This window comes from Gopherus flavomarginatus, chromosome 15 (assembly GCF_025201925.1).
Source record: "Gopherus flavomarginatus isolate rGopFla2 chromosome 15, rGopFla2.mat.asm, whole genome shotgun sequence".
NCBI classification, from domain to species: domain Eukaryota; kingdom Metazoa; phylum Chordata; order Testudines; family Testudinidae; genus Gopherus; species Gopherus flavomarginatus.
In genome coordinates, this window is record NC_066631.1 from 9590842 (window position 1) to 9614864 (window position 24023).

Consider the following 24023-nt stretch of genomic DNA (forward strand, 5'->3'; position numbering starts at 1 on the left):
GGGACTGAAGTCGGGGTCCCTCAGCCCCGCCATCTGGGGCTGCAGCTGAGGCCTGAGCAATGTAGCTTTGCAGGGGCCCCAAGCAATTGCTCTGCTTGCTACCCTCTAATGCTAGACCTGGCTTTTATATGCAGAAAACCAGTTGTGGCACAGGTGGGCCATGGCGTATTTATAGCATGTTGGGGCCTCAGAAAGAAAAGGGTTGAGAATCCTGGCATAAGGCACCTTTACCTTTACACTTGCTTCCACAGTGGGGTTACACTGGTCTATTAAAGTGGGAGGGGAGAATCACATCCCTCCCCAACGTAGTTATACCAATACAGAACTGTGTAGCCCAGCCCTTAGATTGCCAAGAGAGATTTTAAAACTCTGCAAAGAGAAGCACCCATTCAATGCACTTCCCTACCCACCAAAAACTACACTTTGTACCTTTGTGTGTGTGGCTGCTGAAGGGAAAAACCAGCTGCAGCCACAGGTAAACAGCAGATTGTACTCTAACGTAGGAACCAAGTGATCTCCAACCCCCTGGAAACTAAGTAAAGGCATAGGAGGCAAAAGAGCCATGGGTTATGAATGGGTCCCACTCACTAGCACTCAGCACTGCATTCAAAGCAGAAATGGCGTTCAAGTCTTGGTCTCCTGCTAACAATCTGCTGGGCTTCCGGCGCATCCATTTCACCCCAGCAAGCAGGTGTTTTTGCAAAGTAGAAGCCTAAGGTCCTTGGTATTAATGTTACAGGGCTTGAGATGACTGTGCAGGGGAAGAGCCTGAGGTTGGAACTAGCCGGCTGGCAAGAGCACACAGGCAGGAAAATCTGACTCTTAACAAAAGCCAAGCACTCAGGTCTGCAGGGCAGCAGATTCTCTATGGAAAGGTTCTTTCACTCTGCAGCCCTGTAGGGCCTAGAAGCGTTATGGCCACAGCAACCTCCACCCCAATGGACAGAAAGATTCCTCTCATTCCCCAGGCTGGCAGAGCACTCAGGTGTGTCCCAGAGCAGGAGGGATACTACTAGTAGCCCACTCTAGCCATGTCTTCTGGGCAGCAAAATGTATCTGGGCCACTACTTATATGGGGCTTTAGCAGAAGCTGTGCCTAGCCCCCCAGGGCTTCCATTAATGTCAAACAACTGAGGGGGGTACTGCGCTGCCTGCTTACAGGGTGTTCGGCCTTGTCTGTATATCAGCTTGTGGCCATTTTGCCAAACCAGTGCAGCCTCCAGGATGGCCCCTTGGACAGAGCCATGTAGACGTGGTTTGTGGCCATTAAGGAATTAACTTCAGCTGGAGTGATATGTGCTCTTTCTAACCCGACTGCCGCAGAGGAGTTTTGCATGTGTTTAACTAAACTGGTGCAAACAGGTTTATAGGAACACTAATGAGCTTGGCAAACATTACCATTTCCTGCTTTGCTAAGGGCTGGCTGTGCAGGTTCTGGCTTAGACATCACACATGCGATAGGCACCTCCAGCTAAGGCCCCAGCCGAGCAAATGCCACAGACAAATTGGAGTTATTGAATATGTTTATGTCTCAGAAAAGGGATGGCTGCCCCGCCCTCCCAGGCAGAAACGCAGAGCAGACAGATTTGTCAGAAAAATAATTTTATTCCATAAACAAAAATCACATCCACATACCACTAGGAACATTCTGTTTTACAGGAAAATCAAGAGAGAGAGCTGCTCTTTGAAGCTGCGGCAAGGGCAGCACACAACTGGCTATCAGATAGGGAATAAATACTAGCTGCATTTATGGGGTAAGGGTTTGCTGAGGCAGGGCTCCAGCCCCTGATGAGCGAGCAATCCGCCCCACAGCGCCCTTCCATCCTGGGCCGGGTCAGCTCACACCGCTCTGAGCGTTCTTGTGGGTTATGTTTCTGTGTGACTGAGACTGGGGTGGCCAAACTGCTGCTCGCCAGCCACATGTGGCTCTTTTACAGTTCAAGTGCAACTCTCAGAGTCCCTCACGTCCTCCTGTTCTCTACCTACCAGACTGGGGAGATAGAGGAGCTCAGGGCTTTTGCCCTGCAGCAGGATGGTGAGGCTGTGGGCTTCTACCCACTGGGCAGAAGCCCCAAGCAGGTGCACCAGGCTCTCAAATGTCTGAAGACTATTGTATGCTGCTCAGAGGATCGGTAATTTTGGCCACCCCTGGCATAGAACATTCCAAGCATATTGCTCCCCTCCGGGCAGTCGCACTGCTGAAGCAGAAGGCGCATGGAACGTAGGCAAGTTAGGGTTCTGCCTCTCCTGACAACCATCTAAAGTTGGAAAGCCCAAAATGGAGGCACCAAAATCAGTGGTCACTTTTGAAAACTCAGGCCTGTGAGACTTGCCCTGCAGGAAGTCTGTGGCAGAAGAAGCAGAACCCAGATCCTGCATCTTAACCACAAGAACATCCTTCTTCCTCCCCACTAGGCAGAGCTGGCAGTAGGAGCACCCCGTAGCTTGGATGATGCTTTTAGAGCAGAGTTGGGTCTCTGGATCGAAATCACATGCAAAGCTTCAAGGAGATCTTCTCACTTCCTCAGTGCAGAACAGGCCAGCTGGCCCTGCAAAAGCCACGCAGCGCACAGTACATCCTGACCTTCCCTTCCAGTTCCAGAATGTTTTCATAAAAACAGACCCATGCACATTCTAGCAGTTTTGAAGCAAACTCCTGCAACCCTTCCCCCCAGTTTTTGCTGCATCCTATATGGACAAGTATATTGCTGGGATTGCCTTTAGCCTTTTTCGTGATCCAGATCTGCCCTCCTGTCAACTCCCCATGGGTCCTGGACACAGTCGGCAGCAGGCTTAGCGATGAAGAGAATATCCACGGGACAAGATCTTTTGAGGCAGAGACACATGCCTCCTGAACTCTGTCTGCCTCTGAACTTCCTCTTATTAACAAGAAAACCTGAGACAAAAGGAAAACTTGAGAGAAGGGAAGAAATGGCCAGAAAGAAAGAGAAGAAAAGAACTGTGTGAGATGAAAGAATGAACAAAACGAAAGAATGAAAAACAGGGCTGTGGCGAGGGAAGAAAGAAACTAACAACCAGATCAGACGGATCCCACTGCAGGAATTTGAACAGCCTAGGTGCAGCCACATATCAATGATGCATTTGAAGTTTAACTTCCACCCACAGTTCCATCCATGTCAGCAAGAAAAGGGAGAATTTGCCTCTGCGTAGTTGGCCTCTCTTCTCTCTCCACTTCCTCTGTTGAGAGCTCACTGTGCATCTCACTGCTGTCACCTAGAAGAAATCACAAGGCAGGAGACCCTAGCACACAGTTACTATCAGAGCCACGGCCCGGCCAAGCCAAGCACCCAGGGCTTTCCCAGCCCCTGGGTGCTAAGCTGTAGTAGCCATGTTATTAGCGTGCATTTGTCTACGTGCCTTTCCCCCGTCCTTCCTCTGTCTGCCCATTCAGACTGTGAGAAGCTTCTCAGAGCAGGGGCTCTCTCTCGCTAGGTGTGTGCTGTGTCCTCAACAACAAGGCCCTGAGCCTGACCGAGGCTGCTAGGCACACACAATACAAATGATCCTCATCACCTAACTCCGGCAGCCGGGTGACTGCATGGTGGAGGTGCAGGTGGAGAGAAGAGGTGTGATTTCGATCCAGAGACCCGACTCTGCTCCTCCTGTCCCACAGCTGGTGCTGCTGAGACACCACCCACTGAGCGAGGACATGGGGAAAATGGTGGCCTCTCCCACCCACAAAAATTTTACCAAGCAGCTTGATAGAGGCAGCCTATTTCCCTGTGCAGCAATGCGTCTCCAAAGCCAGGTGCTTACTCTCAGTAAAATGGTAGCCATAGCCAGCCTGGGTGCTGTTCCCGTTCACCAGGGCCGTCACTCGATGTACATTGGAGTTGCCAGTTGCCTCTTCTTCCTCCCTCTCCTCCTCCCCTTCTCCATCTGAATCCACCAGCATGAAGACATCGTTTGAATCTTGATTCCTGTGAGCAGGAGGGCAAATGAAAGTGACTGAGAAGGCTGCAGGGCTGCCCCTTCCCTCCAGCCCCCAGCCTTCCTCCATTCCCCCAGGGGGCTACGGAATTGTACCTTTGTCTCTAACAGGGAGCTGCTAGTTACAGCTGCTTTGTCAAGTCCTGTACTCATGCCTCCAAAGCCCACTGGCAGCAATAGTGCTGATAGGGCTTTGCAGCTCGGCAGCCTTTTTCATCCAAAGTCCTCAGAGCAATTTACAAACATTCATGGATAAATCCCCATAATCACCCTGTGAGGTGAGTACTTTCCCAATTGCACAGGTGGGGAAACTGAGGCACACCAGTGGGGAAGGAAATCCCCCAAAGCCACACAAGAGTGGAGCCAGGGACAGAACCCGGGGTGGGGGGACAGGGACAATAAGCACTAGAAAAGGGAGCTGGAGTGAAGAACACCACGACCCCAGGAAGGTTCTTGTTTTGCTGTCACTAGGGGTTGGAGAAGCTATTTGTAAACCAGAGAGGCAGCATGTTGCTGCTTTTATTTACTCCCTACACTTTAAAGAATCAATCAAGGCAGAACTACTTTGTCTTCAGGGGGCAGGGAATGTGACTCAAAAGCCAGGCCCTCTCCAGCAATCTCAAAGACAAGAACAGCCAAGGAGAGGAATTTACATTGGTGTTTCCTTCCCTAGAGGCAGCATATTCCCCCGGGTCAGCGCAACATGTGTGATCTCCCCGCTTCTAGTGGTTATGCTACAGGGGACAGAAGCCTGGCTACTAGCAATAGCTAACAGAGAGTCTCAAGTAGCTCACGTGACTGGGGCCTGTGGCTTTGGTCCTTGGTTCTGTGCAGGATGTGACACTCACCTTAGCCTGTGATTTCAGTAGATACAGCTCCTACCTTGGGTAGCGTATAGCCTAGCTACAACCGCAGCAAGTCTACCGGACAGCAGCTATAGCTAGGTTTGCACAGAAATCGGGGGAAGGAAACACTCACCTGAATATGTTGCCTGTGGGGGACGGGGGGAAGAAGGGAGAAAGGAAAAAAGGATTTAAGAGACCTTCATAAATATGATTCCTCAAACAAAGCAAAGTCAGTTTCCCAGTAAGATCATTTGCTGCCTTTGGCAATACTGTCTATTACACTGAACTGGGACTGTCCCAGGAAATCACCATGCAGATGCACAGCCCAGGAAAGTGCCAGAAAGCCTCGGGGAGATGGTGCTGTCCCACTGAAGCAGCAGAAGGCAGCTGTGGTCAGCTCAGAGACTGATGAGACACAGCATCAGATACAACTTTGCAGGGGAAGGGGAGGGCGGTTTCACACAGGACACACCATCTCCAGTATTGCAGAAGGTCTCACAGAGAGACAGCCATGCCATCCACTCTTGGTCGGCTATGCAAGTGCCCCGCTCTCTGGGTACCTCTGTCCCTGCTCCCAAAGCAGACACATTCCTACAGGGGCTAGGGGAAAGAGCCTGAGGTAAGGTGTGCACATCAGTGGTGGACACAGGTTAGTGGGGCAGAGGAGGGCCCCAGGGTTACAGGCTGGGGGTAAAACTAAAGGACTGTGCCAGGTCAGGTCTGGAGAAGCAGAGGTCCCATCTGTGTGCCTTGTGGCTGGGAAGGGCAGAGGGGATGCGGGGAGCCGGGGGGTGCCAGCTCCTCTTACCTTTCAGGCACAGGAGGGGGTTGTAGTACAAAATGATTCCGGAGATGACCAGAACTCCCAGCAGCAGCAGGACCACGACTGCTCCCACCACCCCGACTATATTCACCGGCTCTGTGCAGAGGAGAGGAGAGACGCAGCAGCTCAGCCTATGGGACTGTCACTGGCTGGTCACAGTGCTGCCCTGATGCCAATGGTTGCCCTGTAACTGGCCTGCTCCTTCGGCGGGATGGGGGCATCGGGCGCCCGCTTGCCATCGTGCACACACACCTCGTGCAGATGAAAAGCACTGCAGTGTGCCACGGGAACTGCCCCGGCTAGGCTCTGACTGACGGCAGATTTCAGCACGTGCGCTCAGGACAGCCATACAGTAACACACGTTGTCGACTTCACGAAGGGACCGCACCAGTCACTCAGCTGACCCGTAAACAGCTCCTTGCATACATCAGGCCGGTTTTAGAATCAAGTGTGGAAGAATTGTGTCATTTTTCACATTGATCCTGCCACCTCCGGCAACCGGACCCATTCACCAGACTAAGATCGTGGCCCTGCGAGCCAGTGTCTGCTGGGCCCCCCTTCCCCCTCTCCCCCAGCAGCTGGGAATGCTCCGATGGACAGAGGAACGTGGGAGACAACTATGAACACACAAATGAATGAGGCATAAGATCACCTCTCCCTGGGGTTTTGTGTCTCACAGGGAGCCCGAGAGGGAACGAATCCAGAGCAGTACATCAGACTCACTTTCTGCTCCTATTCATGTCATGCTCCCTCTCCTTGCACCCTGCTTCCGCTCCCCCCCAGCTACAGCACTGCTAACTTACTCTTCACGGTGAGTGACACGTAGGCTTCCTTCAGCCCCGCGGGGTTCTCAGCTTTGCAGACGTAGTAGCCTTCGTCAGTGTCATGGGAGCAGTTCTGAATGGTGAGATTGGAGACGCTGCCCTCTTGGGTGACCAGGTACCTCCCACCAGGCTGGATCTCCGCCTCTGGCTGGGAGACATTGCGAAGCCAGCTGATTCTCGCAGGGGGATTGCTCTCCATCACCTGGCACGTTAGGGACACGGTGCCACCCACAAAGCAGGTTTTCAGCGGCTCCGTCGCCAGCGAAGGGGCCTCTAAACAAGGAGGGAGGGAGTTGAGAAGGAGGTTGAAAATCCTATAGGAAAAAGATCTTATGTTCCTAGAGCAACTTGCAAATGACCTCATGTAGGGTGTATGTACAAGAACCCTGGATCCACACTGGCAGGCAGCCACTGCCCACCCAGATAATTAGAGGAGGCCCGGGCCTGGGTCTTGGGAGATCGGCATTCAATTCCCAGCTCTGCCTTTTTTGACCTTGAGCAAGAGTCTTAGGCCCTGGTTCCAAGCACGTAAGCACTTGCTCACCTTCAAAGTTAAGTACATGCTTTGCTGAAAGGGGCCGGATCCCTTACTTTGTGAGGCAGGGTGGCCTGATAGATAGAGCCCTGCACTGGGCCTCAGGAGCTCTGGGTTCTATTCCCGCCTCTGCCACTGGCCTGCTGGGTGACCTTGTCCAGGGCACTACACCGATCTGTGCCTCGGTTTCCCTATCCTAGCGCGCACACACTGAAAATCCAGTCCCTTTACGGGATCTCAAGTTGGGCAACCAAAAAAATCAAGGTTCCCAACATCTCTATGGACTTTTTAAATTCTCAGCCCCTCTTCTGCAAACCTGTACGTGCCTGAGTCGCCGTATGCATGTGAGTCATCTCATGGACCTCCATTGAACTATTTGTGTCCACCAAGCTGTGCCCAGGCAGAGGCTCTGGGCTACAGGCTCTGATCCCCGCTGCCCTGGGCCCTGCATAGCCATTTACTGTCATGTCAAATGCTCCCATCTGGATTCACTAGTGTTCCCCCTACTTTGCCCAGCTGTAAGTGATGACGGGAGGCACAGGGCAGGGGAGAATCAGACTCCCTGGATGACTCCCTGCCCTCAGACCCGTGTCCAGGGCTCTCACTGGAGCCAAGCTGGCAGCCTAGCTCTCCACGTGCACAGGTTCGTTAATGGCTAACCAGGGAGGGACAGGCTGACGCACTTATCTGCACAGTGCAGGTCGGCTCCGCTTTCCCCTGCTTTAGGATGTGGCTCCCGACACACTTGAACTCCTTCCCGTGGAGGAGGCGAGAGCTGCTCAGCGTTTCCACGTGGGTGTCCCCAGTGCCCGTTGCATTAACAACCCAGCTTGAATTCTCCAGGTCTCGCTCCTCTTCTGTCCACCGGAGGACGGGATGTGGGTATCCCCCGGGCCAGTTACAAAACAACTGCAGCATCAACCCCACTTGGGCAGTTTGAGCCCAACACCTTGGGACTGACGGCGGGGGATCTAACAGCAAAACAGCACAAGGTTAAAGACGCCTTCATCTCTGCTGAGATACACCAAGCTGTGAAACCGTGACAGTGTCAGCACTTTAGCCTGGGAGGTAAAGCCTTAGCTCCTTTTAAAATTCTTACGGTTCTTCTCTTCTCCCACTTGCCTCAATTCCCTCCCTGCAAGTTCACACCAGTCTTTGGGGGGCATGTGTGCTCTTTTCATAGCAGCACACAGCAACCACTGGAGACCTGGGATGAGGTCCCCAACAGAAAAGGCAGTGGGGCAATCTAAACCCAGCCCTTACAGGGAGCAAGAAAGCCTGTCCCCCTAAACTCTAGACACTGAACCATCCTTATGCTGTGCCGGACAGTTTTGGTTTTAGCTTTTGCGTTAGCTGATGTTAATACAGCAGTATGTCTTAGCAATCACATCTTTGTCCTTCCTGATACATTGTGGTGCATACTCAGTCCCTCGAGGGCCAGATCTCAGGTGTCATATATTTGCATAGCTCCACTGACTTCACAGGGGCTACATCAGTTTACATCAGGTGGGAATAGGGCCCAACAGCTTCAGAGCACTGTACAAATATTACTTGTCAGTAAACAGCATAGAAACAAGGTGGGCGAGGTTATATTGTTTATTGATCCAACTTCTGTTGATGAAAGAGACAAGCTTCTGAGCTACACAGAGCTCTGCTCCAGCTCTGGAAATTACCTTTCCTGCAGCTGAGGAAGAGCTCTGTGTCACTCCAAAGCTTGTCTCTCTCCCCAACAGAAGTTGGTCCAGTTGAAGATATTATCTCACCCACATCTCTCTCATATCCCGAGACCAACACGGCAAATTGTAAATATCATAATCAATCTTCACCAGTGAAATCCCTCACATTTCACCCAGCGAGCGTGGAAAATGACAAGACTCTTGCTAAATGCATTCAGTTTGATGACATGGGATGAAATTTGGTGCCGCAGAAATGATCAGCATGTCCATTTCCAGTTGTGTGCAAAGCTGCACCAGGTCAATGATATTAGACCCAGACCCAGCTCCAGCTCAGGGTGAGACTTGTGGCCTAGATCACCAAGATCATCCATTCAAACCTGATTCAGACAATATGCCTATCCTGGATCAGACCCACAAGCATGGTTGAGGCAGATTTTAATACAGAGATTCTAACCAACCAACCAACCCCCACTTCCCCTGCTGGTCCCTAGGAGGGTTCAGGATAGAGGTTGACATTTAGACCCAGTTTTTTGTAGCAAAAGGTTTTAAGAAGCAAAAGCCAGGATACCATTCCCACTCTGATCACCCCCTGTGCTAACACCCAGACCTATTGGCAGGGAAAACACTGGAAAAGCAAACCCCGTCCCCATTCCTTTCACCAAGCCATAACACCGCAAACGCTCTTACGCACAGTAGACCAGGAGCTCCTTGGTTGATGTTTCACTTCTGCCACTGAGAGGGTTCCTTGCTGTGCATGAGTAGTTCCCCTGGAAGCGCAAGGATAGATTTTGCAGGGTGTAGACGGTGGAGGTGCCATTGACTTCAGTAAACATTTCTGGGGTCGAACTGGGCGGCTGGAAAGTCCACCCCATTGTGGGCTCCGGATGGGAGTTGCTGGTGCAGCTGAACATCACAGCGTCGCGTTTGTCTACATACACTGTGCCATTGGGCAGTGCTGCGGCGGGGGAGATGCTGACAGCCACGTTGCTGGGGCCACCTGAAATGGGCAAGGAGAAACCAGAACTGGGGGTGTAACAAAACAGTCCCCTCAAAACAGCATAAAGTGCTACCTTACATCTGGGCAAAGCTTGCCCACTATTTAGCTGGGGAATGCTGGTTATCTGGGGTCCCGCCCACAAGCTCTGAAGGGGTCCCCCGTTTGACAATGCCCATGCATGCTGTGCGATCCACCCCCAATGGCTTTTAAAGGTCTCATGGGGAAGTGGCCAGGAGCCCCCATTGCCAGGCTGTGGACAGCCAAAGCTTGAGTGCTTCCCAGCGCACCTGGCCAGAAAGAACCCTGCCAGCCCAGCCCTTAGGCAGGAGGAGGCTGAAGTTTGGCACTCCACATGGCCACAGAACAGCTTGCAGGATGGGAGCCTTGGTCTTCAGCTTGCGGGATCAGGGTCTTAGCAATGAACTCCTGGGACCAGATCCAGGCCTCCTCCGTTCCTGCCAGCCCTACTCTGCCTGCTGCAAGAAGGCTGCATGTGCCAACTCTGTTTTGCAGCCCAGATCAACGTACAAACTGTAATTCAGGTGCAGGGGCAAATTCCACAATTCAGAGGACCCAGGGAACATCATTTCTGGACTCCTTCCAGGGCTGTTGGTTTGATAGCAACTGGGATTATGTTGGTTTATTATTTAAATAGTGAAAGAACTGAACAAGGGTACAGCAAGTCAAGAGCCATGCAAAGCCCCAGACTGCTACATTCGCAGAGGGGTGCGAGGGTGGGGGTGGTGGAACACAGGACGGAGGGCTGCTCCCAGCTGTTGCAAAGATTGGGACTGAATGTGTTTTCTCCTTATTTCTGGTCTGTAGTTTGTTTTCTTTAAGCTCTACATCCATTCACGTGTATTTCTGGCACTCAGACAGTAAGCAAACAACTCCCCCTAGTAATAGTCTTGGGGATTTCACGGTTAGCACATTGTGCTACCTTGCCAGCCTGCGCAACCTGACTCCTAATTCAACTCTATCTTTAGAAGCAGTTGTCGACACAGGGGCTGTCAAACAAAGCCCGGCGCTGCAGTTTGTACAGGAGGGGGCCCAAGGGAAAGGAGATCTGAGGGCTGCTCTGTAGGGCATTTATCCAGTTGGCAGCAAAAACTGCAACAACAAACATAGTTTGCCAGCACCACCCCAAACCAGGGTTTAGTAAGGAGCATCTGCCTCCTTTGGGCAGGAGTATGGACTAGGATGTCAAGCAATGAAAAAAATTAATCATGATTAATCACACTGAAACAATAACAGAATCCCATTTATTTAAATATTTGTGGGTGTTTTCTACATTTTCAAATATATTGATTTCAACTGCAACATAGAATGCAAAATGTTCAGTGCTCACTTTATTTTTTATTACAAGTATTTTCACTGTATAAAAACCAAAAAGGAGTATTATTCAATTCACCTGCAACTACAAGTACTGTAGAGCAATCTCTATATCATGAAAGTTGAATTTACAAATGTAGAATTATGTACAAAAAAACTGCATTCAAAAATAAAACAAAGTAAAATTGTAGAGCCTGCAAGTCCACTCAGTCCTACTTCTTGTTCAGCCAATCGCTCAAACAAGTTTGTTTACATGTGGAGGAGATTATGCTGCCCTCTTCTTATTTACAATGTCACCTGAAAGTGAAAACAGGCACTCTCATGGCACTGTTGTAGCTGGCATTGCAAGGTATTTAGGTGCCAGATATGCTAAACATTCGTATGCCCCTTCATGCTTCAACCACCATTCCAAGGGACATGCGTCCATGCTGATGATGGATTCTACTCTATAACAATCCAAAGCAGTGCGGACCAACGCACGTTCATTTTCATCATCCGAGTCAGATGCCACCAGCAGAAGGTTGATTTTCTTTTTTGGTGGTTTGGGTTCTATAGTTTTTGCATCAGAATGTTTCTCTTTTAAGACTTCTGAAAGCATGCGCCATACCTCATCCTTCTCAGATTTTTGGAAGGTACTTCTGAGTCTTAAACCTTGGGTCAAGTGCTGTAGCTATCTTTAGAAATCTCACATTGGTACCTTCTTTGAGTTTTGTCAAATCTGCAGTGAAATTGTTCTTAAAATGAATAACATGTGCTAGGTTATTATCCAAGACTGCCATAACGTGAAATATATGGCAGAATGCAGGAAAAACAGAGCAGGGGACATACAATTTTCCTCCAAGGAGTTCAGTCACAAATTTAATTAATACATTTTTTTAACAAGCATCATCAGCATGGAAGCATGTCCTCTGGAATGGTGGCCAAAGCGTGAAGGGGCATACGAATTCTAGTATATCTGGCACGTAAATACCTTGCAATGCCAGCTATAACAGTGCCATGAGAATGCCTGTTCTCACTTTCAGGTGACATTGTAAATAAGAAGAGGGCAGCATTATCGCCTGCAAATGTAAACAAACTTATTTGTCTTAGAGATTGGCTGAACAAGAAATAGGACTGAGTGAACTTGTAGGCTCTGAAGTTTTACATTGTTTGGTCTTGAGTGCAGTTATGTAAAAAAAAAAGTCTACATCTGTAAGTTGCACTTTCATGACAGAGGTTGCACTACAGTACTTGTATGAGGTGAATTGAAAAATACTATTTCTTTTGTTTATCATTTTTACAGCACAAATATTTGTAATTAAAAATAATATACACTGATTTCAATTGCAACACAGAATACAATATATATGAAAATGTAGAAAAACATTCAAAATATTTAATACATTTCAACTCGTATTCTCTTGTTTAACAGTGTGATTAAAATTGCGATTAATCACGATTAATTTTTTAAATTGCAATTAATTTTTTTGAGTTAATTGCGTGAGTTCACTGCGATTAATCGACAGCCCTAATATGGACTTTTCCATTGGGCTGGTTAGAGAGGATACAGAGCGTAGCAAACCTGGAGCCTCCCTGTCCTTTCTCTTGTACGTGAAGTTTAGGCAGCAGAGTTAGGCTAGATGCTGTGCACAGGGTTTGAGAGTGAGGTTTATTTTGCTCATAAACAGCATCAACTATGTATGCTCGGGAAAACGTTTACCCTGATGTAGAACTTGCCATTTGAGAGAGCTCACACCACTTTCTAAACATGAAGTAATTAAGCTGCACTGGCCCCTCTGCAGGAAGAATGATTATCCCCATTTTATAGATAGGGAAACTGAGGCACAGAGGTTAAGCAACTTGCTCAGAATCACACAGAGTGTTAGTGGCAGAGCCAGGACCAGACTCTGATGTCCAGTTCCCTCCTCCATCTCTGGCTGATAATGGAAGGCTGCACAGGCTCAGCCAGAGCTCATTTGCATACTAGTATAAATAAACAGAACATTCATTTTCTATGACTTACCCACCTTATACAAATGTTCAGGCCAAAATAGCTGGATGCAGGTGAACTCCTCACCCTGCTTTGAACAGTCTCTATACTGCAAACATATCCTTTCTTGGGATTTGGCTTTATTGGTAACTCCAGTGACTAAGCAGAAGCCTCAGTATAAGCTTTCTTACCAAAATTGGATGTTTCTAGTTGCAGAACTTCCTCTGTCCCAGATCCAAAGAGCCAGTCCAACCTTTGCTGGAGTTAATATGAGTGACCTGCCAGCATGAGTCATCAGAAATCACTCCTCAGCTTTATTCAGGGTCCATGTACCTGAGTTTAGGGTGACTCAGCAGAAAAGCAGGGCATTTTGGTGCTGGGTCTTGGAATCTGCCACCTGAACTAGTGTTCTATTAGCCTCTGAACTCCTGGTTTACATCAATATAACACTACTGGCATTTAGAGACATTTCAAACCAGCAGCTCAAGAACCATCCTCACCTGTGATGATCAACACTAATGACTAGCCCGTGCATGCGAGTCCACTTGCCCCACAAACATATTGTTAACTTACAATTAAGGGATTTGAGCCACCGCTGATGCCAAAGTAAGTACGAACATTTCAGGAGATTGGGTGTGCGTTTCCCCTCAAATCACACATCTCGGCACCACCACAAACACAGGACAACGGCTAAAAGCCACAATTGAACTCCTATTGATTGCTATCGTTAAGTTCTCACCGATATTTGGGACCTTTTCATTTAGATTTTAAAGCAGAAGGGACCATTCTGATAGCTCAGTCTGACGTCCTGGACAACAGGCCGGAGAACTCACCCAATCACTCCTGTGCCCTTTCTGGCTGAGGCAGGGCGTCTCTTTTCGAAAGATACCCAATCTCGACTGAAAGACTGCAATCGATGGAGAAACTACCAAATCCCTCGGTAAGTTCTTCCAGTGCTTAATGAGCCTTGCTGTGGAAAATGTGCCCCTTGTTTCTGGTTTGAATTGATCTAACCACTGAATCTCATTATGCCTTTTTCTGCTGTGTTAAAGAAATCTGTCCCTGTGTAGGTCCTTGTAGACAGTGGCCAAGTCACGCTCAACCTTCTGTTGGATTAACTAAGAAGACTGAGCTGTCCATCACTCCTTAGCCAACCTTCTAACAGGAAGTCCGTGAATTGGGCCCCGTTTCATATATTCCATGTAAAACACCAAAACATCAACAAACAACCAACAAAACCCCCCAGTACAACGATAATACAGACCATGTCTGCAGTGTTCGACCAAGTGTAAATAACTAAGGCTCATAAACAGCCCTATGAGGTGGTTACATACTTTTACAATTGGGGAAACTGAGTCCCGAAAAAATTGAATGACTTGCACAAGATCACTGGGAATTAGCGGCAGGGTTGGGATTAGAATTCTAGAGTGCACACTTCCCAGCCCTATGCTCAAACCACTAACCCACATGCCGCAGCAGCCTAAGGTTTATTTCTTGCATTTGAATACTATACAAATCAGCTGTTCATTTCAAATCCACAGCGGAGTTCCCTGCACTGCAAAAGGCCTCTCTCCCTGCGTGACCTTTCGGAGCACTGCTCTGGGCAAAATGGGTGCAGCAGCTCTCAGTGAGGGGAACACTCTGAACACAAGCAGGAAGTACAGCTGAGAGAAAGGATACAATAGCCTGTGCAAGCAGGTAACGAACAAGGAAGAAAGGAGCAAAGCTAATGCAGAGGCACGCAAGGGGGCTGGATAGCTCAAGAGACAGCAGGATACAGACTCTTCCTCGTTCCAGGGTACATCTTCATTTGAGTTAGAGCTGTAAATTCCAACGTCGACTTGGGTAGATGCAGGCGTGCTAGCTTTGATTGACGGAGCAGAGTGACCACCCTAGCCGTACAATCCCGCCTGGGCCCCTAGGTACATACTCCGGCGGCTAGCCCAGCCCACCAGTCATGCTGCTGTGGCCACGCTGCTATTTTTAGCACACTAGCTCCACCAAAACTAGTGCAAATGGGTGTCTACGCAAGCTAGACATTTCTCCTCCAGCTCGAGTGCAGGCCTATACTAGATCACAGCAGTATGGGCTGTGCAGCGGGGCATGTGAAAGTGGTGGTCACAGTCCAGGCCCTAGTGGATCAGAGTCCCCACTGCACCCAGTTAGGCTCAGCAGAGCGGCTAACAGGTATATTGGCAGACCGTGCTCCTCTCTAATCTCTAGAGGCGGCTGTGGCCGAGTGAGAGGTGAGGCACATCAGCAAGGAACTGCAAGGGGCTGACGTCCTGCCTGCCTGTGCTGCGGGTTTTCTAAGCTTTGCATTCTTGTGTTGCCATCCCGGCACTAGATTCCCAGTTAGTGTCGGGCAAAACCTTGGATGGAGGTGTAAGGACAGCCTCCAGCGGGGTTGGAAACAGGAAGGAGTGGGGAGCAGATTCTGGAAATGGAGAGAAACTAAGACCCCCTTGCAGGTGTCCTAAATTAACCATATATGTACACAGTGCCCTTCATTCCAAAGGATTCCAACACACTTCCCAGACTACAGACACAGGAACCTTCTGGGGAAGAACCCAGTAGCCATTTAACAATGCCCAGCACTACTGCATAACAGTTCAGGACAGGGATTTAAGAAAGACTTCTGTCCAGAGCTGAAGCTTCAATTTCAATCAGCACAATATAATTACTTCAGCTAAAATTTGCCCAGGAAACAGGGCCATGGGATATTTAACAGGCAGCTAGGACCCTGGTTTTATTTCATCTCCCACAACTCCATGGGACACCGGTTCAATACTGACTCAGTAGGAAGAGGGCCATCTGCTGAATGAACACCACCATGTCCTGCAGCAGCCTGTGTTTTGCTGTCCAAGCACCAACCAATCTGGCTTAGCTGGAGCAGTCGACCAGGATGGCAGCCCAAGGTGGGACGACTGCCAGCAGGAATGCATTCTCCATTTCAATTATGCAAATGGCTTTGCCTGTCTCCCGACCGTTCACATCCTCTATCGTCCCCTGGACTGAGCTATCCCCACCTCGGCCCAGACATGTCAGGGTTTCCTTACTGTTGTTCAAAAGGGACAGATCTCTGCGGAGGGAGACGCTGTATCTACACAAAGCAGCACCTGTGACTCGCTCGGGCACAGAACCGGGGCGAGCCAGCAGAATTGAGACAATGAGAGCCTGCCTATGGCTCCAACATCATAACCTGTTTCTATAAAGCTTAAATAACCCAAAGGGTAACTTGGACTCAGAGAGAGGGAAAGCAAGTGGCTCAGGGGCTGGGGGTGGGATAAAGACCCTCTCCCCTTCAGGTGGGTGGTTCTATCTCAAACCCGAAAGCCATTCCCATTGGAGGGCACAGGGCTGTCTGTAGCTAGTATTTACCATCCTCGAACGGGGGTGCCCTGGAGGTGAGGTTGCCATTTCACACATGGCCTCCTGCACAGCTGCTTTGGTAGACCACATCTGCAGCCCAGGCCAGGGCTCTGAGATGGCACCAAGCATTCTCCCTCTCTCAGGGGCTTGGCTGCCCGGTTCTTGGTCACATGCTCAGGGTCAGATCGCCATATGGTGAAGGGGAGGAATTTTACCCCCAGGTCAGATTGGCAGTGATCTTGGTGGGGTTTCGCCTTCTCTGCACCCTGTGGGTGGGGGTCACTTGCTAGGATTATCTGGGTATCTCTCATTTAATCATTTCCCTACAAGTCCAGGGGCCTCGGGCGCTGGCACACCTCAGTTCCTCCTGATCTCTGCCCATGGCATGGAATAGTCTAATCTCCTGGGGGTCCCGTTTCCTTCAGTCTCACTTCAGTTGTTGGGTTTAGTGTGTGGGTGCTGGCTGGTGTAGACGGCCTGTGATGTACTGGAAGTCAGACTAGGTGAACGAATGGTCCCTTCTAGCTTTAAACTCTAGGACTCTGTGAGGTCAAGCCCCTTGCAGCTACAGGACACCGTGTGTCAAGAAACTCACTGGCTACCAGGAGCTGGACTCTGTGCTCTCGAACTGTCTTGTTCAGCACTTCTTTGCAGGTGTAATTGCCCCCATCCTGCAGGCGCAGCGCTGAGATGTGCAGAGAGCTATTGTCCACCAGGGACAAGCGGGCATCTTCGGGCAGCATGGCATTGGAGGAGAAGAGTGGGGGCACAGCGCCAGGGTCCCCGTGAAACCAGTCTACCTCGTCTGCTCGCTCGGACACATTTCGGCACACGAGGACAACGCTCTTTCCGGCCTCCCCGACGATCACCTCTTCTGTTCCTGCACAAAGAGAAGGGGAGAGTTAGAACGTGCCTCATCCCCTATGTTCTCACCACCCCCTTTGGTAGCTGGCAGGTGAATCCCCCGGGCATCACAGCAAAGGATTTGACGTGCACCAAAGCGGAAGCCATCTTGTCCATGAAACAAAGCGGGGACTAAACCCCTGACTAAGCAGGGGGCCATCTAAGGTGCATGCATGCTGCTGGAAGAATGCTGGGACCACCCTGGTCACTCACTAACAGGTCCATCTTAAAGCATGTTTCCCTGGCTGCTGAGTTTCTGCCCACCCAAATCCCCTTCCAAATCTACATCTCTGTTTCTGCTCAGTTGCACAAGGGGCCGTCCTTGGGTCTCTGTCTCAGTATCCTTTGCAACAGCTGCCATGGTGCCTCCTTTGAAGCATTGCTACAAACCATCGCAAACGATTCTGGGATGCATTTGGCAGCTAAAGATGCCTAGTACTGATGAGTGAGCAGAAACAGGGACCTTGCTTGGGCTGAAAATGAGAGACACAGGGCTAGCTGCTCCCTCCCTCCCAGCAGCACAGCAAGCAAGGGATTTGCGAGGAGCCAAATCTCATCCGGGCTACTGGGACCAGTGCATCGAGAGCCAGCGATGACTGGAGGCTACATTTGTCTGGTCTGAGTACGGTTCAAAGTCACTAACCCATCTCAACATTCACAGCCACCATTTCCCTGCATCCTCCCCATTTTCCTCCTTTACAGCAGCTTCAATTGCAACACTCATCCACTGGTGGGGGAGTCAAGCAGTCTCCAGTAAAAGTGCAATAATATTGCTCCTGAATCAGAAGCAGTTGGAAGACGATAGACGCCACCTAGTCCTCCTCAACCTCTGACCAGAGCTCGGCGTGCTTGGCCCAAGGCCAACGCTGGAGAGCAGAACTCCCATCAAGACGCTGTATTCTAGCAGCAAACCCAGCGCTGCATCCCAAAGCAGGCCAGGCTTGGATTAGAGGAACGTTCAGAAAACAGGCCTTGGAATCTGGCTTACCCAGGCTAGGACTCCTGGTCTAACACCAGGCAGGTGGTGACCATGCCACTAAGATGGTCTCTACACAGACTGCCTTGCTAGTTACAAAATAACGAAGGGCAGGAGGGGGGAGAACAGATGATTTGGTAAAAGTCTCTCCTGTTTGTGCTTTACCGGAAGCCCTGATAACATATCTCACAGCGCAACTGCTAACAGGCTGGAGTGGACAGAACAAGGAAGGTGAACTGACAAGAATGGTGCTGTGTTTGTTCTTTCCTATGCGCACCATGCTCCAGAGGCTATATATATAAATAGTTAATCACTCGTCGACACTGGTTGGAGCTTGTTTTGCAAACACGTTCAGGGCAGCAGGGAGGAGCAGGCTACGTGAATGGTCCAAGTTAGCCATAAATCACTGTGCTTGTGGACTCAGCACTGCGCCCGAGCCAGAAGAGCTGCGTTCCATTCCCAGCCCTTCCCCTTAGGCCAGTAGCTAACGGCCTGATTCTGAGACGATCCAGGCATTCTCCCATTCCACTGGATCATTGCTGCCCAGTGGAGAGAGCACTGAACAGGGACCCTGCCAACCTGGGTTCTAGTCTCAGGGCTGCAATTCACTTGCCCTCTCTGTGCCCCTGTTTCTCCTCCCACCCTATTTCAGTATGAAGCTCCCTGGGGCAGGGGCTGTCTAACAGTAAGTGTCAGTACAGGGCCTAGTGCCATGGAGTTTCAATCTTGGTCAGGCTCTCTTGGCACTACCAAAATACAAGCAGATCAGCCAATAACAGCAGCAATGAAAGCAATAGGAACGGCAGGTGAAATTCTGGCTCTGCACCTTTCTGTGCCTCAATTACAAACAGGGAATATAGCACCATGTACCCATTCTGTGACACGCTGAGCTCTACGATGAAAAGCACTGTCTGTATTAGCCGATTATTTGTAATAAATCACAGTAGCTTGCTCTGATATAGCTCTCCTTATCCAGCTCTCTCAAACCACTTTACAGAGGATAGCTCTCACCACTTCACAGATGGGAAACTGAGGCACCGGCAGGGAAGGTGATTTGCTCAGAGTCCTGCAGCAGAGCTGGGCACAGAACCCCAGTGCCCTGCGTCCCAGTTCAATGCTTCATTCACCGCTTCGTCCTGTAACTCTTTGTTGTTAGGTCTAGGATAACTATACTTCTGCATTTTGATGATACACAGACGTAGGCAATTTGGTTGTTTAAAAAAGGGTAACTATCAAGTTTTAATAACAGAAATGCTTTGAAGGCTTTTCCATGAGGCAACAGGAATTGTCCTGTCAAGTCGACCAAGACTCGTGGGGAAGTTTCAACAGCTGTGTAGCTTTAAGAGAAAATTCACATGATTTTTCCTGTGCACTCAGTGATCACGCAAGAGAGCTTGGCAATGCTGGGCACTGAAGTTTTCGCTGTATTTACTGCATGTGCAGTGGTAATACCACCTTCCTCCATACTCCACATCCCTCCCCTGCAACGTTTCCCAGCGTGGGAGTATCCATGACCACCTTCTCTGCTGAGACTGACTGGCAGATGGCCAATTAGTGCCAGCTGTGGAGGTGACTATTTGGGTGTTGTAGACACATGTCCATTAAGAGCTGGGCAGAGATCTAGAAAAGGATGGTCTTGTGATTAAAGCATCGGACTAGGACCCAAGACAGCTGGATTCTCTTCCTGGCTCTGCCACAGACTAACTTGGGCAGCTTACTTCATCTCTCTGTGCCTCAGCTTTCCCACCTGTACAATGGGATTAATCATACTTCCCTACCTCACAGGGCCTTGTGAAACCAAACCTAGCCACAGGTTCCAGGAGCGGAGTCGGATACTACAACAGCCCCAGATACCCGAGAGTGGAACGCATCCGAGGGAAAGGGGCGTTCCCAGCTCTGCCACGCCCGGGGAAGGCTCTGTGCCTCAGTTTCCCCAACCTCTACAAGCGGAACCCCGAGACTTTGCCCCGCTTTGCACGGCGCTGTCCCGAGGAGCGTGGCTGGATGGTTACTGCAGCCGGGCAGGGCTAAGGAGCAGAAGCCGTTTGACCTTACAGCTGCCCCGCTTCCCCGGGAGGGGGCAGGTCCTACCCGGCCGCGCTGCATGCAATGGTCAGCACGAACCAGGCGTCAGGCCCAGAGCCTGCCCCGGGAATAGCGCGTCAGAGGAGGGGGCCCTTCCCAGCCCCCGGCAGGCTGGAGGGGCCCGAGGTGCAGCGCCGGACACACCGCTGCTTAGGTGCGAGCAGGGCACGGGCCGGCACCGCGGGCCCCTCTCCGCCCCGCCTCGGGGTCCGCCGCCCCCCTGCGCCCCCCGGTACCTGCAGCGCCCCGGCCCGGCGGCAGCTGCCAGAGGCAGGCGGCGAGGAGGAGAGCGGCCAGGCTCCAACCTGGGACCCGCATCTGGGCGGGCGGACACAGAGACGCCGCGCAGCGAGTGCTCAAGCCGGCCAAGCCGCCAGCCAGCCCCGGCACCGCCAGCTGGGGGCTGGGACCCAGCCCGCCCCGCCCCGCCCCGCCTCTCGCCCGCCCGAGGTCCGAGCCGAGCGGGGGGGCCCGGTCTCAGCCCCGGGGCCTGGTGGGAGCAGCAGCGCTGGAGGCTGGAGCACCAAGCCCCCAACTCTGTCCCCGGCCCGTGGGGAGGCGGCAAAGCGGAGCAGTGTCAATGGAGCTGGTGAAGCAGCCAGGACTCCCCCGTCCATTCCCAACTCTGCCACTGCCTGCCCGGGGCCGGTCAGAACCGGTCACTGGGGGACCCCGGGCGAGCCCCCAGGTCCCAGTCAGAACCAGTCACTGGGGGACCCCGGGCGAGCCCCCAGGTCCCAGTCAGAACCAGTCACTGGGGGACCCCGGGCGAGCCCCCAGGTCCCAGTCAGGACTGGTCGCTGGGGGACCCCGGGCGAGCCCCCAGGTCCCGGTCAGGACTGGTCGCTGGGGTACCCCGGGCGAGCCCCCAGGTCCCAGTCAGGACTGGTCGCTGGGGGACCCCGGGCGAGCCCCCAGGTCCCAGTCAGGACTGGTCGCTGGGGGACCCCGGGCGAGCCCCCAGGTCCCAGTCAGAACCAGTCACTGGGGTACCCCGGGCGAGCCCCCAGGTCCCAGTCAGAACCGGTCACTGGGGGACCCCGGGCGAGCCCCCAGGTCCCAGTCAGAACCAGTCATTGGGGGACCCCGGGCCAGCCCTCAGTTCCCAGTCAGTAGGACCGGTCACTGGGGTACCCCGGGCGAGCCCCCAGGTCCCAGTCAGGACTGGTTGCTGGGGGACCCCGGGCGAGCCCCCAGGTCCCGGTCAGGACTGGTCGCTGGGGGACCCCGGGCGAGCCCCCAGGTCCCAGTCAGAACCAGTCACTGGGGTACCCCGGGCGAGCCCCCAGGTCCCGGTCAGGACTGGTCGCTGGGGGACCCCGGGTGAGCCCCCAGGTCCCAGTCAGAACCAGTCACTGGGGGACCCCGGGCGAGCCCCCAGGTCCCAGTCAGAACCAGTCACTGGGGGACCCCGGGCGAGCCCCCAGGTCCCAGTCAGGACTGGTCGCTGGGGGACCCCGGGTGAGCCCCCAGGTCCCAGTTAGAACCAGTCACTGGGGTACCCCGGGCGAGCCCTCAGTTCCCAGTCAGAACCGGTCACTGGGGTACCCCGGGCGAGCCCCCAGGTCCCGGTCAGGACTGGTCGCTGGGGTACCCCGGGCGAGCCCCCAGGTCCCCGTCAGTAGGACCGGTCACTGGGGTACCCCGGGCAAGCCCCCAGGTCCCGGTCAGGACCGGTCACTGGGGTACCCCGGGCAAGCCCCCAGGTCCCAGTCAGGACTGGTCACTGGAGTACTCCGGGCAAGCCCTCGGGTCCCCATAGGACCAGGAAATGGGAGACTCCGGGCAAGCCCTCGGGTCCCCATAGGACTGGTTGCTGGGGGACCCCGGGCAAGTCCTCGGTTCCCCATAGGACCGGTCGCTGGGGGACCCTGGGCAAGCCCTCGGTTTCCCATAGGACTGGTCGCTGGAGGACCCCGGGCGAGCCCTTGGTTCTCCCTCAGTAGCACTGGGATAACAACACTTGGCCACAGTGCTCTAATGCTTGAGTGAAGGTGCTCTGTGAGGGCACAGTATGGTTGCTATTGCCTCTGGGACTGTGTCATGCACTTTGGGGGAAAGGACTCAGTGGTCTAAGGGGCCTTTTCTCTCTCAATAGCACCTACTGCTCCCAGTCACAGACCAGGGCCCTGTTGTGCCCCTGCCCCACAGAGCTTACAGTTACGTTCTATCATCCTAACAGAGCAGCAAGGTATGTACTAGAAATTCCTCTGATGCTGACCCAGCTCTGCTGGATAGGGCCCTGGCAGGGAAGTCAGCATTATAACAGTGCTATGCAGAAGATGTGCATATGATGCAGGACAATGAATAATTAGCACTCCCTCAGTCTCCCATTAGTGCCTACCACCGTGCACCACACCGGACCATGTATTGTCTTAGATCTGCACATACAGCCCTCACTGACATCAGGAGCTCCAAGCCCAGAACTTGGATAGCAGTCAGCCCAAGGTCCTGAGTTGACATTGCTGCATCTTTTCTAAGCAGTAGCAGATTCAGGGTTACCCAGGGGGTCAGCTTCTCACTGGAAGAGGACATAGCTGGCACAGACAGGACCCAGAGGATGTTTTATTTACAGAAGGCTGCTAACATTGCAGAGAGGTGGCCAAATGCACACTCAGGCAATTGCACTTCCACAAACCCAGCTCAGGCGGCATGGAGGAGCCCTGCCCTATTTGCAAGGAACAGCTCCCTTCTCTGTCTTCCTTGCTGTCTGTTCCCTGTTCAGCTCATGCTGTCTGTGCCGCTCTCCGGCCTGCACCCTTCACCTGGAAAACCTCATGGATTAGTTCAGGGGTAGGCAATCTATGGCATGGGTGCCAAAGGCAGCATGCGAGCTGATTTTCAGTGGCACTCCTACTGCCTGGGTCCTGGCCATCGCTCCGGGGGGCTCTGCGTTTTAATCTAATTTTAAATAAAGCTGCTTAAACATTTAAAAAACCTTATTTACTTTACATACAACAATAGTTCAGTTATATATTATAGACTTATAGAAAGAGACCTTCTAAAAACGCTAAAATGTATGACTGGCACATGAGACCTTAAATTAGAGTGAATAAACGAAGACTTGGCACACCACTTCTGAAAGGTTGCTGACCCCTGGATTAGTTCATGAGCCTGCTTTTGTGCAACTGCACTGCAAGAGAAAGGACCTCAGAGAGGTCTGACCATGTTCAGTGCCCTGGGAGCTGACTCCCTGCTTAGCCCCCTGCAGAAACAGGGATTTTCATCCACCCAGTCTCCTTACTGATACTCAGGTGTGTTCTCCACACTGGCTGTGATCTTCCCCTCCTCCTGTGTTTAACCTTTTCTATGGAGCGTTTCCTACTGAGCAGCCATATCATGCGCTCCTCATATCCTTGCCTGCCTCCCTGCACACTTTGGCCATGACAATCCCAGGCCCCGCCCTGCTCACAGGTATTTTGCAGTCATGCTCTACCTTTGTGTCAACTGCTTCTGCCTCACTGACCTGCTTTGTTTATCTCTCTTTGTTACCTCTCAAAGGTTTCATAGCAACAGCCGGCGCCCTGATTCAGCTCAGGGTTTAGATGCCAGGCACAGAACTCAGGGGAGAACTGGCTTGGAACAAAGAGCCGCAATAAAGATGCCCTGAGGGCATGGCAAGGGTTCTCGTGGCTTGTGAGCAGAGGGCCACAGTGCATAGGCCCAGCAGTGGATGTGCTGGCCCTGGCTGACTGTGGGGCTCAGCACGTGAGCTGTGAGGAATGCACCAGTGAA

General features: G+C 51.9%; 1 protein-coding gene across 1 annotated transcript; it reads right to left on the minus strand.

Annotated features, from left to right (window-relative positions):
- Positions 1-1591: 1591 nt before the first annotated feature.
- Positions 1592-20654, minus strand: VSIG10 (V-set and immunoglobulin domain containing 10). Its single transcript, XM_050924161.1, has 9 exons — positions 20525-20654; positions 16920-17204; positions 9346-9651; positions 7662-7949; positions 6423-6716; positions 5605-5715; positions 4930-4942; positions 3778-3941; positions 1592-3234 (listed from the first exon to the last, which is right to left on the minus strand). The coding sequence occupies exons 1-9, from the start codon at positions 20604-20606 to the stop codon at positions 3110-3112; spliced, it is 1668 nt and encodes a 555-aa protein (XP_050780118.1). The 5' UTR covers positions 20607-20654; the 3' UTR covers positions 1592-3109.
- Between the last annotated feature and the right edge of the window lie 3369 nt (positions 20655-24023).